Raw genomic sequence first — 16,704 nt, 5'->3', positions numbered from 1 at the left:
AGAGAGTTTAGAGACCGTTGTCTCACCCGTCCCGCGTCACAGATTAACATCGTCATTCGATTGCTCATGACTTTCGAAATAAAACCAAAACTAGGTTACGACGTGGTTGACTTGACTAGGTTACGACGACACTTTCTCTTCGATATAGGTACAACCTATCTTATAGGTTAACTTTATTTTTTTATTGGAATTCCCTGTTGAACTTACGAAAAAAGAAAAAAAAGAGAATTACGTAACGTATTTTCTAGCCTAGCCCTTTTTAGCCATAGCCGTTTAACAGTTTTATGTTTACTAGCCTTAGCCTAGCCCTTCGGTTTTTTCCACTAGCCCTGTAGGGATTAAACAAAACATAATTTTTCACGTTCCAACCTTGATTGCTAGTTAAAAGAAGACAGTAGTTTGAAATGTTTGAGTTTTTGTAAATAAGTTTTTATTTATATTTTGATATTTTTTTTTACTATAGGAGTGTAAACTCTTAAATTTTTTTACTTGTTAGGTCATAAAGACAACTATTTGTTGAACTCTGTATAACTAAAAAGTTTGTTAAAGTTAATTTAAGGACGTCTAGGTGAAATAAATTAGTAGAAAAACGTCGTTAATACTATCAATTCATATTAATCGACTCATATTTTGCGTTTCTTCACTAAATTCTCTCACGAGGGATTATGTTTCCATTAAATATGTATACATGAAATACATATATGACATGTGGTATGTGTATCTTACATACGAAATAACTAGAGAAATTTTATATTAATTTGTATTGTCTTAGAAGTACATTAATTAAAAAACGCTGGTTATTATGAAGTTGTTTCCAATATACGTCCTTAGGACTTCAGTTTACGTTTGGAAAATTCTGGAAAAAATTCTGGGAAAGGTATGTAAACTTCTGGAGTAGCGGTGAACCTCAAGGGATTGGCCAATGGAACCGCTGTGTGAGTGGAGTGTAACTGATATATGTCATAACTAACAGGAAGAGGAATAGAGGGTGGTAAACCTGGCGTTTGAATGTAAAGGGGTATTGCTACAACAAATTGTTGGCCGCATTTGCCTCGAACCGCGCGGTAGTCGTCACTCGTCACGCTACAGGACACAGTCTACTGCAGTTTGGGTTGCCCTACGGTATTTATTTGATGTGTCTTAAGTGTAATGTGTGTGATGCGTTACTAATGTAAGTCTGTCTGAAATCTTATGTTGGAGAACCCGTAAATCATATGAATAACTTTTGTCCGCTGTTTTACATATGGAACCTTTACGGCAAATTATGAAAACTATGTCATGAATAATTATCAGGATTAAAAACCGATTTAATCGAATATTTGAACATTGTGAAAAATTCTGGGGACTAGTTAATTTTATTCATAACTAGTAGACAACGACTTTATATTAATATATTTTATTACCTAAATTTGTAAACAAATCAAACCTACACGTCCTTTGATTTAGAGCACATACTTCCTTTTGTATTTTTTATAAAAAAAAAAATTTTGTCACACTCTTTTATACAAAACAACTGACTACATTCGTAATAAAGACTTACATACCGTAATGTGTAGAACATACACGTAGTAAAGGTATCTATCTTTTGTTACTAAATTATTACAATTATTGTACGATCGTATTTTCCAAACGTATTTGTGAGTTATATCTCTATACGCAAGAAATAATCTATTAGTTTTTACCGATATGTCACATGTTGACGTTGGTTGTGTATAGTTTCTGTTGGAACCAAACTGAAATCATTTTCTCTCTTAACCTAAGAATTACTTGCCGCCCGACTTAACTCTTATTTATCTTTCGAGGGGAGAAGATTTGAGGGAAGGGAGTGCTGTAGTAAATTGGGGCTGACTAACCGTCGAGTGAATACTGCCTGTCTCTGTGAGTGGACCCTTGACTCCAGTTCCTAGGTGAGACCCGTCGCGCAGCTGCAGGTGCACGGTTTATGCGTGGCGACGAGACTCGACAGAGACCACCGGAGGCTGACGGCGGTGTAATGCCTGTGTGTAGTCGCTCTGTAGGGGAGTGTGTGGACTATCGTGTGTACTAAAAAAAATACTGACTTTTTTTCCGACAAAATAGGAGACTGAAAAGGTTTGGCTACCGGGGGGCTGTCGAAATCTGCTGAGCCACACTAAATCCTGTCGATACGATTGCATTTACAGTAAAATTCAAGTGTTTCCACTCTAATTTCACTTTTTACCAATGTGGATGTAATCTTTTAGCACCTTACTATATTATTATATATATTCTCTTCTCGTCATTCAGGAGTATTAAAGTCTTCGATCTATCATCGCCCCCGACGTGTTAAAACCTTTATTATTGATAAACTCTAATATAAAATGGATATTAACCTTAACCTATACTAAACGCTATAGCCTCCCTAATAGTAAAAAATTTGTACCAGTGTAAAGTGAATTTTTATATAATATAACTATCGTTTCACACTAAAAAAATTCTCCTAGACATGGTTAAATCGATGATAAATAATTCAAGCATGATCTATCTCATAAAAATCGACCCTAAACAAGACGTCATGGTAGTTATAGTCTATAAATATGTATAAAACAGAAGGTGTTTATACGATTGACACCGCACTATAACGCTAAAGTTAAAACTATTAACCACAATGTATTTACATAGTCAATACTCTGGTCCCTAGATGTCAGACATACCTCCCTTTAATGTGTAATCATTGATTAAAACAATACCGTACAAAACGGTACCCCCAGGAGTTACGAAAAATACACGTTACGGGTATCTAAACAAAAAAGATAGAGATTTAACCTGACATTACATTGGAATAACCAAGTATATTATTTATGACTTGTTATTCAGTATGTGGAGACTAACATTTTACACAAATTTGTTGACTTTTTCTAACGGAAACACACTTCCCTTTATAGTAGTTAGTATAAACAAAGTACCGATATTGACAAGTTGTTAAAGGAAAACTTACGTTCGAGACATCGTCGAATGGATCGTCACCCTCATTTCTGTACGTGCTTCATCTCGTGAGTCATTCGTATCTTCTGGACTACATGAATATACTAAGAGACAAAAGTCAAGCATCAGAAGAACCAGCTCACTGATAACACAGCCGAAAACCCTCACACTCGGATTGACATAACACTACTCCAGCGAAACCCTTTTTTTACAGTCGATTTTACATTACATACATTTACGTACCGCTTTTGTAGAGTTCAGTTCAACGATTGTGGTATATTTGCGTATTTTACGGTGTAATTAACACATGGATGGCAGACTGTTAGCCACCTCAGATGCTGGGAAAAGGCTGTGGAGGAACGTCGCCTCGTACCAGGAGAAGAGAAACCCTGTAGACTCAGTGTCCAGGTTCGACAACTACGATACTTTCTATGACTTGTGTGCGCCGTGATTGTGGTGAAAAGAAATCCAATACAGGTCTCAATCAAATTACTTAAACAATAAAAAGAAAATATCGGTAGTCGAGATAATTGATCCTTATAAAGGTCTTTAGAGACTGTTGTGGTTAAACATAGTTCCCAAAATATCGAGAACAAAACGTACACTGAGAGCGTAATTAATGTAATCATTATCATTATTATTGTTAGCAATAATTTGACTCAATGTTTCAGGAAGTGTATTTTGCTTAAATTTTGTCTGATTTTATATGCTTTTTTTTGGGCGTTGATTTTTGTTTATTTTTCTATTTTGTACTTATGTTATACAAGTTTTTTCACTAAAAATTTTATCTGAAGCCTACATCAAACATCGGGACTAGGTTCTGTTTGTTTCATTTGGGCAGCAAATTTTTCTGCACAACGAATAGTTTGGGTTCCGGATCTGTCGATAAATTTTTATCGCACCGATACTCTGTCCATACTCTGTTCAGTCACCGTCGCTCTGTCCAATAAAAATGTAGGTCGATACTCCATTGGACTTACGATGTGTGACACGTCGTACAAATGCGTCGTATATGGTAATGTAATTATTACTACACCAATAATAATCTCACTTTGAAGAATCTAGTTTGTCCTTGTCAGGTCTATGAAAACAAGCCCCAAAGAAGCAACACATACATGATGTTGTGTAATTTGAAACCAAAACTAAGGCCTCAGGATGACTTTAAGACTTAAACTTGGTCATTTTTGTTTTGTAACATTGAATACAAAATAAAAATAAAGTATTTATGATTTTTTTCTCCCGATTCCGATCTTTTGAAAATCACGTGATCGGCTCCGATCCCCGATCACGTGATCGGATCGGGACATCTCTAAACATAATCAAATGGTTTGGACATGTAACTTTCTACAAACCAATTGATTTTGAGACATCATTGTTTTTCTTTCTGGTATCTGTCCAGGCCCAGTGGACCGTAGGGAAGCTGTACTGCCAGAACTGCTGCGCCCGTTTAGGCGGCTTCAACTTCATCAACCACAGCGAGTGTCCCTGCGGTCGAGACGCCGCCGTCCACCTCAGCAAGAGCCGCGTGGACCAGGACCACAAACACTGCGTCCTCATCGTGCAGCCGAGGAGGAGGAGGACGTCCGAGAAGGAACAGACCGCTGTGTTGACGGACGGCTGTCAGAGCAGAGAGCGGAGGACGGACTTCAACAGTTTACACCTCAACTGTGCTGCTCAGGCCTCCACTGAAAACCCCCCGTCGTTCTCCTTCAGTCCTCTGTACTGCATCTCTCACCGGAGACGCCGCAGTTTGGAGGAAGACGCCTCCATCAGGTCGTCTTGCTTCTGCCCTGCAGTGAAGTCTGCTGTGGAGAGACCAAGGACACGTGAGGACACACCTGTCTCGTATCCTACAAGTCAGCGGTTTGACTCTGAAGGTCAAGCGTCAGTCGTCGCCTCTGGAAGGACACGCTCACCTCTGCAGAGGGTGGAGGACGCAGAGTCTTCTCCAGAGACCTCGCCTGTCCAACAGGATGTTCCCGTGTCAGCGCTGCTCCTCAGAGGGAGGGCCGTCTCTGACAGCGTGGCAGACGGGGAGGTGGAGGAGGATGAAGAGGAGATGGTGGTATGTTGCTAGATTTACGCTCTACAGTAAATATATTGACATTGCAAGTGAAAACACCCAGTAAATATATACATATCAACAGTAGAAAGATGTATACTGTATCTATAGAGTAGATATTCACAATATGAAATGTACAGAATAAGTTAGAATACACTATAAGACCCCAAACTACAAAATATATATATATGTATGGAAATAGGGTACAAGATACATTATGCAAGTGTGTAAAGTATTTTTGTAAAGTCATTTAAAATATGCATTTGTTAGGAATACTTTTGTTTCCGTACATAAGGACATTACAAATGTCTAATGTAAACAGAGACAGAATCTAAAATAATGTATTTATCCTGTGAGAAATTGGGTTTCATTTTAGAATAACATAAAAACATAGACATTCAGAGCAGAAGCTTTGCCAAACAGTGACCTTTGCTTCCTGACATAATAAGATTGAGATATTCTAACCTTGACACAACAATTTCCTGTGGAAAACTATGATGGGCCCTACAAACTGAACCGGTACTGTTGCAGAGGCCTTCAACAGTACTGGTTCTAAGCATTTATATAATCAGAATGAAAAAGTTAATACAAATAACTACAAATAAAAAAACAGGCTAAAATGTGTTTATTTCTTTAAGAGGTATATTACAAAGTAGTAGCCTGATTTCCATAAAATGTGCTGTAGATATTCCTGATCCCCAGAGGATGGATCTTGTTGTCACATTTTCAACACATATTAGTATATTATTATATACTCATAGACTGTAGATGCAAAATCCACTTTTTCATGTCTTTTATACATAAACATTCTGAAAGTATCAGGAACAAAGACCCCCTCACTTTTTGTCCTGATCCATTTATATAAAAACCTGTCTGAAAATGAGCTGATCAGATTTTGCCCACTTTATGATGTCATAACGATGTGTTGGCTTGTGTAACCATTAGCCAATCACCAACCAAGGTAACCCCCCCCCCACCTTATCATCTGAATCTCTCCCTGGAGCCGCTTTCACAGTGCCCAGCCTTGTGCAGCACTTAGTACCCCATGAACTATAGTACAGATTGCGTTCACCACCGGATAATTCCCTGAGGGAGATTACGCAATGAAGCCGGCTGACGTTGCTTTTTCTTCTTCGTGCTTTGGTTTTAGCTTGGCACAGGCTCGCAACCACTTCATTGTGTTATATCTGCCACCGAAGTCCCCGGCCGGAAGTCCCAAGAGTTGGGGACTGGCTTCAGTAGGAGCTGCTGGGATTCCCAGCTAGCTTCTACTGAAGCCTTCTCGGAGTAAATCGCCAGAACGCCGACACCTCCTTCATTCACTCCACCGCTCCCCATGTTTTTTTTTGTGTTGCCATAAGGTTCTTCTCTCTCCGTTTTGGGATGCGCGGGGGCTAAAAGCTAATAACTTTTTACGGGGCGTGTTTGCAATTCGCCCAGCATTCAGAATTTGGTACTTTTTTTCTCCCGGGGATAGTACCACCTCTCTAGCAGGCACTAAAAAATATGGGTGGTAAAAGTCTCCTGAACTAAATACTCTTTTTGGTAGTGACGCAAAATTGCCCAGGCCACTATCGGAAGGCCAATGAAAAGTACGGGTTATAAAGTGTTCGGAAAGGCCTATTGTGTTCGATTCAACCAAATCTCTTCTACCAGAGGGGCGGTAGGGGTGGCTCCTTATTTTCATCTAAAGTAACAGTACAGAGAATCAGCACTTTGAAACGGGGCTGCAACAGAGTGCACTGCAAGATCGTGTTTGGTTTTCAGCCAGATCAGAGACAGGCTCCTGATATCATATCTGGAGACCCTATCAATATATTGATTGAAAAACAGTATGAAGGGGACCTTTAAGGTTATTGCCAATTCTCTGATTGGTGTGAATGTGTTGCCTCCCCAGCCTTGAAGCCCTTCATGGCCCCCCCGGCCTCCAACGACTGAGCGGAGAGAGACACAAACCGCTGAGAGGTCCGGAGGAAACAGAGGAGACATGTGAGAGCGATGGATGCTCAGCCGCAGGTCAGACACATGACTCAGGACTCAACACACTCCTTCACATTCAGAAAGCTCTGAGTTAGTTTGTAGAAAGTCAGGAATAAGAAGTTGAATTAATGACGAAGCGGGCTAAATATTAAGTATCATTATTCTCGTTATCTGCTTAATTGAGTAGAATAGGTTTTGTTTACTGGGCAAACACCTTTAACTATTATTTTAATTGGTATTTATTTTATCTCATAAGAATTTCTAAGGATGATGTCATTTCTTATGAATTTGAAAGGTTACATTAAAACGGGGAAATATTTGTATGAGGATTATTCTAAATATCTTTGCTGTTCAAGGTTCAAGGCTATTTATTAGTCATACGAACCATGCTACAGCGTCGTTATGACGATGAAATCTTAGGATCACAGTGTCCTCCACGAGCTACCACAATAACTGGAAAAACTGAAAAAATTGAGTAAATACAAAATAAAAATGTTTAAATAGTGAAATAAAGTCTACTCCTCCCGTGTTGGAATATGAGATATATTAGATACAGAATTTGTAAGTTGCAGACAGATGATGGATGACATGTTATGGTGTTGTTTCAAAAGTGGGCAGGTGTTTATAGTCTTTGGCCTGTGGATGACGACTGTGTCGTGTGACTTTAAATGAATATCCTTTTCATTCCTAGTGAACCTTGAATAAACTTATGTGTGTGGTGTGTGTGTGTGTTGTTGTGTGTGTGTGTGTGTGTGTGTGTGTGTGTGTGTGTGTGTGTTGTGTGTGTGTGTGTGGTGTGTGTCGTGTGCTGTGTGTGTGTGGGTGTGTGTGTTGTTGTGGTGTGTGTGTGTTGTGTGTGTGTGTGTGTGTGTGTGTGTGTGTGTGTGTGTGTGTGTGTGTGTGTGTGTGTGTGTGTGTGTGTGTGTGTAGTCTGAGAGTGTGAGTCCCTGTCTGTCTGAAGGTGAGGATCAGGACGGAGAGGGCCTCACCTGTGCCGTGTGTCTGGAGGTGTTCTTCAGCCCGTACAGCTGCCAGCCCTGCGCCCACGTCTTCTGTGAGCCGTGTCTGCGCACAATCGCCAAGAATCGACCCACGAACACCCCGTGCCCCCTCTGCCGCGCCCTCATCTCTCACACCACCCCCCACAAAGGTGAGCTCACATGAATAAACCTGTCAATTAAAGTCAAAGTCAACTTTATTGTCAATCTTTCAGTTTGTGTGTACAGACAGAGAGATCCAAATGCCGTTTCCCACAATCCCGAATACAAAAACAAATATATATAACAATATGTATGCAAATATATATATACCTATATATATACACAAATCAACAGAAACATTTATACATAAGGACACATTAAGACCTGAATAAAAGCACAACAATCAATATATACAAAATAACTGTCACTTCAATATCTTTGAGAATGTAAATTAGTGAAAGACTGTGTCCGGTGCTTCTCCGAGACCTTCTTTTACGTTTCCCAGAAACTTCCCTTTCTTTTTTACATTCCCTGAATCTGGATTTTAAACCAGATTCTTTTAGACTCCCAGAATCTGGACTTTAAAGGTCCCATGTCATGGCCATTTCCACTGATCATAATTCCATTGTTGAGGTCTACTAGTCCTACACGGCTTGTTGGAGCTCCTGCCCCCCCCCATCCGTGAGCCCACTGTGCTGCAGCACCCACATCTGCAAGGCTCCACTAGCACCCCCCCTCCCCTCCGCACCACCAAACGTGGCGCACCTCATTTGGGTATGGTCACGTCACTGTACCCAGGAAGAAAAAGAGAAATCCCCAACGAGGCGTTCTGGGGTAGCATAGACAGGTCTTTTCTGTGTTAGAGTTTTACTCGCTACAGGGTGTACTTTGAGGGTTTGTGACGCAGACCATTTACATGCAGAAAAACCTTCATAACACACAAGGGGACGGGTAAGAACCGGAAAAGCATGACATGGGACCTTTAAACCTTTCGATTCCCAGAGATAAACCTATAGAAATGTCTTTAAGCCTCCTGGAGAAACGTTACAGTTCAGCGTAAGATATCAATAGTTCCATTAAAAGCAGCAGTAAAAAGATAATCAGATATCCTATCAGGGCTTCCGTAGATAACCTACATGTTATCCGCTAAATAGATAGATGTTCTCCGAATACCTATTCCTGGAAGTGGAAACAAACTAATTCTGATTTTATATTTCTCTTCAGAGTTCAACCACACAGCGAAGACCTTCTTCCCCAAAGTGTACAACGCCCGCAAGCAGAGCTTCCAGAGTGCTGCGTGTGCAAAATGGCCGCTGCCCAGCTGTCGCAAACGCTTCCGAGCTTTCTGGGGTGAGAAAGGGTTTCCTCTATTTTAGTTTTCTTAAGTCTAGAAAGTAGTTTTAGATGAATCCTTTGAAAGAAAGCAGGATTCTTTTTCTGAAAGGAGCTACATCTGTTTATCGTTGGATGACAGGAACAACATCTGAAAATGAAAGGCTTATTTATTAGGATAAGATAAGGATAACAAAGTGATTTATAATGCAATGCTCCTGACCTTCTTTTCACCCTGTCTTTAAGTGATATTGCTTTTGTCTGGAGATTTAAGAGTCAATAATAAACGTTATCTTTACAGAAGTTGCCAACGTAGCACTACTTATGGTTTTACAAACAATAAAACAGCAGTCACATAAAGTTCAGTAAGATATATATTATTGCATAATGGACTTAGTGTACAAGTCATACAAAAGGGTGTTAGATACACAACACAACACCCTACCATACAATACATTAAATAATTACACACTTTCTCCAATAGGTAAATATCGCATTTAAGGATTTTTGCCTCATAATTTCAACCAATATTAAATAGAAACCGAAATTATTTGTGTATTTGTTTAATTTTCAAAGAATACACAAAATCACTTTTTTCCTGGCTTTTCACTTTTGATCACTATTGCAGAACATCTGGCAATATTTAAAATGATGGCAACCGCAGTGGGCAATGTGCAGGAAATGAAATGAAACCTCAAGCTTTTAATTTGTCTTTTTTTACTATAATTTGCTTTTAAATAATAATTAAAGAAAACCAAATGGTCTGTTGGCCATTACTTTGCTAGCTCTTGAGTTCCATAAATTATACGCCATTTAAAAAAAATGATATTCTTCAAAACACAAAATAACTCAGCCAAAAAGACCTTGTTCACCCGCACCAGTTTCCTTTGTTCAAGGAATTTTGTAATTGCAAAAGGTTAAATAACATTTTGGGTTGAATAGGTGAGCATTGTCAGCTAGAAATGTAATTTGATTTGATTTGTGTTGAAACAATAATAAAAAAATAACAATGAAATGAAACATGAGAATTATTATACTATACAGACATAAGCAGTGTCAAATTGATAAACAAAAATATTACAGATTCTAAATTACATATCTGAAAAGGTTCGGGAAGAAGTTCACACTTATTTAATCCCACCCCTTCTCCCAAAAACTAAATTATTAACATATATATATATTTTTAGAAATACATTTCTTTTTGAAAAAGAAACTAATTGTCTCCGTCTCCCTTCAGGTGAGCAGAGGCAGACGGCGAGGCGCTGGCACTTTGCGCTCGGAAGCTTCACGCTGGACACGTTGGACTTCGGAGGCGTGCGCGGCTGGCTCTTCGACAACGGCCTGGTGATGGTCTACATCCCCGTCAACTGGATCCTGGCCACCTTCTTCAGTTTCTTCTTCATGTACTTTTTCTTCTTTTGAGACACAGAGGAGCGCTCCGCAGTTTGCAGTGCAGGTTTATTTGTATCTTTTTCTTTAAAGGCACAAGGGAATGTGAGTTCAAAGCTGTTATTCCAGCAGCAACATATCTCTGTGATGAGATACTTAGAAATCAGGGAGCAGGAACCCAACATTTGCCCGTATTGTAAACATATGGTTTGAAATGTTTACAATATGTGTCAAGCGATGATTTGATCGCCATTTTATTTTGGCCAGTGTTACTATAGTGTTATTGCAATAATACCCTGCGGTGTCCTGATTTCCAGAAGAGACGCTGAGGTACAAAAAGTGGCATTTCTTCTGGTCATTTTTTACTTTGCGGAAAACCTAGTAAATACTCGCTGTTTGGCACTGTTGGTAGTGATGATCAGCCAAAAAAAACCTTGATGAATGATGCATGATGTCACTTTTTAGCAGAAAGAAACAGTTCCAAGATTTTAGAAAAACATGCGTGTTGGTTTTCTTTCAGAGAGGTACACAAATTGCTAATACTCTTATGTCTGTGTTACGTATGGTGAACAGGCTAGAAGACAATTAGCCTAGCTTAGCATAAACCTGGAAGCAGGGGGAAGCAGATAAGCTGGCTCAGTCCAAAGTAATGAAATTGCGTTTTAACGGTAATGTTCAGCCTGATGACTTTACGCCCTCTCAGTTAGCAACTGCTGTTTTTAAGACATGCAAAAGCTTCAGAAGTTTACCAATAGTTTGTTTTCGTTTAAATGTGCATTTGCATTTGCTTGGCAAAGGAAAAGTGTCTTCCAAGATATTGATTTTCTTAGCATGGAGATGTTTGGACATGTGTTCAACATGCTCAGGAATTAAACACTGTATGTATGCGGTAAATAAAGACAGCAGCAGGTTTTGATGGAGGCGAATGATTGATGGACTGACAAAATAATCAGACACACAAAGGTATATAAAAAAATACGTATGCTGCCTTTAATTATTCTGTGCCTACTGACTTTAACACGTATTATGAAACTGGAATTCACTATAGCTTTAAGTTGCAACCCTCTGGCACAGAATATGATGTATGCATAGGAAGCCAAAAATACATTGAAATAAAGTCTTCAGTTAATTCATTAATGTCTTTGTTAAGGAAAAGGCATGTGGAAAAAAGTCTTGGCGTTCATATTATGTAAAGAGTTTATTTTTATGCAAAATAATAAATTGCAAATGCAAAAAAGTGCAACTAGAGATATCTGCTTTTCTTATTTGAACAAAATAGGGTAAGAACTTTGCATTTTGAGGAGAGAAATTGGTGGCAAGACTAAATCACCTGCACCTGTTTTAAGGGAGCCTTTCCTTTGTTAATGTCTTGTTTCTTATCTGGTTTAATGTTTGTAAAAGTTATGTTTTCTTGAAAGCTCATTATGCAAATAAAAGCAGATGCGATTGAATTGAATGAATTAAAAATGGTTTATGATTAAATGTTTCGAAATGAATTTTCTATAATTACATTATTCTCAAGGATCCTTAAAAAAGTATTAAAAGGCAATACAATAATTAATCTAAAACAAGGACAATTCTAAGGACCTGTGACTGAGAGGGACTAAATATTAGGTAGGAACATAAATCATTTGTTCAATAGAAAACATAAACCAATCATTATAAATAGAATCTTTTGTTTAGATTTGTTATCTTTAATTAATCTTTAAAGCATTTTGTGATGGAAAAATGCCTCTGGATATATCCTGCTCACCTTAGACTTCAACAAAGTGGATGGAAAAGCCGAATGCATTAAATACCTTTCACAATTATAATTTGTCTGTGAAGGAACGTTTATGTCCCACAGGAAACACTCTGTTGTGTTTCTGATGCTACCGATCACTTGTCAGTCAGAGAGTGACGACTTGTTTGGCTCGTGAATCCTCTACGTGAGCGCGCGGCGGAAGACGAAGGAGCCCCCCCACCCCTCCTCCCTTACTCTCTGTCGGCCTTCAGGAGGGGCTGAAGGTGACTCTCTTCTCGGCTGGGATGCACAGCGAGCTGCTGGGGGTCGGTCCGGCCCGCTACACGCTGCTATACCCCGGGAATAACGACTCACCTGCGTGGCTTTAGGGATTCACCACCCCGCCACCGTGCTGCTTCAAAGCGGCTCATTTATTTTTCTTCTCTGTAGAGGACACAGCAGCTATCTAAAACGGGGTATCTATCTGCCTCTGTCTCTCTGTCTGTGTGGCCGGGCTCCGGTGGTGGCTGTGCATGCATGTGTTCTGCACCGTACGGGCGGAAAAAGCGCCCGAGATCCGCAGGGAGCATCTTCCCCAGCGGTAAGGTGGCGCAGACGGAGCCGGAGCGGCGCGAGAGCACGGAGGAGGCCGTGGACGGCAGCAGGATGGTGAGACATATCTCCGGATGACAGTCAGTGTTAGCGTGTAGCTCTGCACCAAAGGAAAGGTCCTTTATTTACCTTGGGGGAACCAGGTGTCCTGCTTTGTGTGAGACTGCACTGCATTTTCTATAATTTGTCCCACGTCACACAAATTGAATGTCCCTCATTTGATTGTCACCCGTCTAAAACTTGGCATTTTAGTCTAGTTACCAGCAATGTGAACCAGGAGTATTGCCGTAAAACTGCTATTGTTGATCCTGAAAATATCAGAAATGGATTCAGCATCCTCGATAACCCCCCCAAAACACTCAAACATCTTCCAAATCTGGCAATACTTTTTGTCAACATAAACTATAATGCTTATTAATCCTTATTGATGGAATGTATGCTAATTGTGCAAATTGCCCAACATATTAGTCTATTTGCCAGCCCAGCTTTAAAGGAGCAAAAATAGCAGATTTCAGTCTCTTAAATCTTTAAAATGGACCAAAAATGCATCAAAATATGGCCACTTTCTGGTTAAAACTGCAATTTTCCCCCCAGAAAATGTCACAAGTGGATTCAGTGTCCCTGAAAAACCCTAAAAACACTCCTTAATTGTCCAAATCACCCAGGAAATGTTTTAACTATTGTCCACATAAACTATATTGCAAATTCTGTCCAAATAGCTTTATTAGCATGATGATAATGACATGCAGCCTTGCCAAGGCTTTGTACAATTGCGACATCTCAACATAAATATACATTTATAATGCACTGTTCAGTTCATAAACATTTTTGAACGAATGCAAGAATAACATGTTTACTTTACAGGGAAAACACAATACAGTTTTTGAACATGAGCGAGAACATTTATTTAAATAAATTTTTTAAAAGCAGAACAAAATAAAAAGTTAAGGTGAATTATTGATTAGTTATGCTAATTTATGCTAATTGTGCAAATTGCCCAACATTTCATCCAGCAGTTTATATGTGGTGGAGACCCGTACTTTACATTTATAACATAAATATTGAAATCTAAACTATCTGTGCATCGCAGTAACATGTCCCACATTGTCCCACACAAGCAACCTGGTCACCCTCATTAACATATAGACTCTATGTGCAAATCAAATGTATAAAGTTGCGATTTTGGCGAAAAAAGGCTAAAAAAACTAGCACACACATTTTTTTATGTTTTGATTTTTATTATCGGATGTTTGTGTTTCTCTCCAGGCTGTGCAGGAATTCAACACCCTGGTAGCGCTGTACCGGGAGCAGGTCATCTCCGTGGGGGAGATGTCCGCCGACTGCCCCTCTCTGCGGGCTCACATGCAGCACACACGGGCCAAAGGATGCTCCATGGCCCGGGCGGCCCACCATGACCTCAGTCTCATCTCTGTGTCCGGGTAAGAAAGATCGACTAGTTCTCTTCGGACTTATTCAGGAACATATTTTGGCTTTAGATAGATAGATAGATAGATAGATAGATAGTACTTTGTTTGTATGTATCAATCTTCATCTCTTCCTCCTCCTCCTCCTCCTCCTCCTCCCCTGCAGTCTGGAGGACGGGGAGATCCACCCTGAGATCTGTCGGCTCTTCATCCAGCTGCAGTGCTGTCTGGAGATGTTCATAACAGAGATGCTGAAGTCCATGTGCCTGCTGGGGGTGCTGCAGCTGCACAGACAAAGTACCCAAAAGAAATCACAATATTAATTTGCCACACAATGTCAAGAAACTGAAACTTCCAGAGTAATTCAATTAATGTTACAGTACATTTAAAGCCAGTTTCAATACATCCAATAGTACATGCATCACACTGCAGGTCTGATGAAGTTAATCTGTATTTGTTTTCATTCAAAACTAATGTCACATGTTCCATGGAAGGGGAAAAGCTCTAATGAGATAACTTATATTTAGCCGTCCAACTTTCAGGGTCCTTGTACTGAGCCGTACTGCATGGCTTTCTGGGAAATAATTAATAGGTCTGCTATGACCAAATGTCTGCTGACCATTTAATCACACATTGAATTTATTAAAAGGCATTGATAAAATAGGTTTTGAATCTATAAATAAAGCCTGCTTGTGAAGAATGCATTTACCAAAATACACATTAGAATTTCACAAATAATCTTTTTCCTATGAACGGAAAGAAAAACACTAAAAACCTTAACATGTCAGAACCCATGTTATTGTTTATCTGACATGACCACTTAAATCCTGCAGTGTCATATCTTATTGCACTGACTCGTATATATTATATAGTATACTATATACTGTAGTATATTCATACCCTTTCCTGGCACTAGTTTCACAAAATGTCTTTGGTTTAAAAAAAAATGTTTAACAGCATTTTCAACTGCAATACAACTTTAAAAAACGGTCAAATGTATGTTGCCATAAAACGTATATTTATGTTCTCTCCCATAATAAGCTAAATCATATCTTAGAGATCATAGTTGATGTAACACATTGTTGAAACAGCAGAGGGCAGTAGAGAGCTCGGTCAACATACTTACATCATTATATTATTCAAACGAGGGAATTATATAAAAAGAAAGATTTATAAAATTCAACCTTGTTCATAATTTGATTGTGTGACATTTAGCGCTACACAATACTTCACTTTCTGAACCCTGTTTCTAAATGAGTTATAACTCCAGCACAATTTCCTGGACCCATTGCCTTAAATATGTGTTCTATCTTTGAGTTTTCTTATCGGCGATGCCTCATTGCTGCTGTCTGTGCTCTCACCTGAAGGAACGGAGTCGGAGCCGAGGCTGGACTTCAGGGTGGACGAAAGCTCGGACGCTCCCATCCTGGAGGAACGCTCCTCCTCCCCCATTGACTTCCCTCAGGAGCAGTGGCTGGTGGGAATGGATATTCAAAATATAGAGAGGTACACCACCTGCAACTGTGTTTTCCTACTGTTGTGAATTCAGAAAAAGATTCAAAAAATGAATCGCTATCTTCGTTTTCACAGAGATATGCGGGAGATGCGTAACCTACTCAGCAAACTCAGGGACACGATGCCACTGCCACTGAAAAACCAAGGTATGAAATGTTTGGTGCGGATGATATTCCTTACATTAGTGTCACACTATCTTGATAAGAGTTAAATGAGAAGATACTGATACAGTTTGTCTGTACGCTTAATATTAAAGATGAACCAATTAGCATTGGCAACTACTTAGCTTAAAGGGGACCTATCATGCAAAATGCACCTTTGTACGTCTTTTATACATGAATATGTGTCCCCGGTGTTCCAGGGAACTCACCAAGTCGTCAGAAAAACACAGACCCCCTCTTCTATTTCCTCCATACCCAATCTCTAAAAAAAGCGGCTGCAACGATCTGATACAGACTGATCGCAGATTTGAACACTTATATGACGTCACAGAAGTGGCGCTTACGCTATTGGGCCAACTCCGACCTAATTCAGGAGAGACAGCCCGGACATTGCCGNGCTGCAACGGATCTGATACAGACTGATCCAGATTTGAACACTTATATGACGTCACAGAAGTGGCGCTACGGCTATTGGGCCAACTCCACCAATCAGGAGGAGACAGCCCCGGACATTGCCGTTCGAAAGCACTGGAGACGCTGTAGTACATATTTCAGGCCACCAGATGGTGCTGTTCTCACTGAA

The 16,704-nt window shown here is 39.7% G+C and overlaps 2 protein-coding genes across 2 annotated transcripts in view; both read left to right on the top strand.

Annotated features, from left to right (window-relative positions):
• The window catches only part of LOC104947464 (E3 ubiquitin-protein ligase RNF180-like), a 34,651-nt gene extending 22,725 nt beyond the window's left edge, over nucleotides 1-11,926 (top strand). Inside the window, exons 4-7 of the mRNA XM_010773475.1 lie at nucleotides 4,343-5,008; nucleotides 7,916-8,135; nucleotides 9,190-9,315; nucleotides 10,535-11,926. Of these exons, the coding sequence (XP_010771777.1) occupies nucleotides 4,343-5,008; nucleotides 7,916-8,135; nucleotides 9,190-9,315; nucleotides 10,535-10,719 (1,197 nt within the window). The 3' untranslated portion in view covers nucleotides 10,720-11,926. The remainder of the gene's footprint in view (nucleotides 1-4,342; nucleotides 5,009-7,915; nucleotides 8,136-9,189; nucleotides 9,316-10,534) is intronic.
• Nucleotides 11,927-12,612: 686 nt separating this feature from the next.
• LOC104947416 (regulator of G-protein signaling 7-binding protein B-like) overlaps nucleotides 12,613-16,704 on the top strand; it is a 13,908-nt gene continuing 9,816 nt past the window's right edge. Inside the window, exons 1-5 of the mRNA XM_010773415.1 lie at nucleotides 12,613-13,078; nucleotides 14,288-14,460; nucleotides 14,612-14,742; nucleotides 15,813-15,951; nucleotides 16,036-16,106. Coding sequence (XP_010771717.1) covers nucleotides 12,947-13,078; nucleotides 14,288-14,460; nucleotides 14,612-14,742; nucleotides 15,813-15,951; nucleotides 16,036-16,106 — 646 coding nt within the window. The 5' untranslated portion in view covers nucleotides 12,613-12,946. The remainder of the gene's footprint in view (nucleotides 13,079-14,287; nucleotides 14,461-14,611; nucleotides 14,743-15,812; nucleotides 15,952-16,035; nucleotides 16,107-16,704) is intronic.

The sequence above is a fragment of the Notothenia coriiceps genome, unplaced genomic scaffold (genome assembly GCF_000735185.1).
Source record: "Notothenia coriiceps isolate Sejong01 unplaced genomic scaffold, NC01 NC01_scaffold00012568, whole genome shotgun sequence".
In the NCBI taxonomy this organism is placed as follows: domain Eukaryota; kingdom Metazoa; phylum Chordata; class Actinopteri; order Perciformes; family Nototheniidae; genus Notothenia; species Notothenia coriiceps.
The sequence above is the reverse complement of the archived record's forward strand: the minus strand, read 5'-3'. Positions and strand labels throughout refer to the sequence as shown.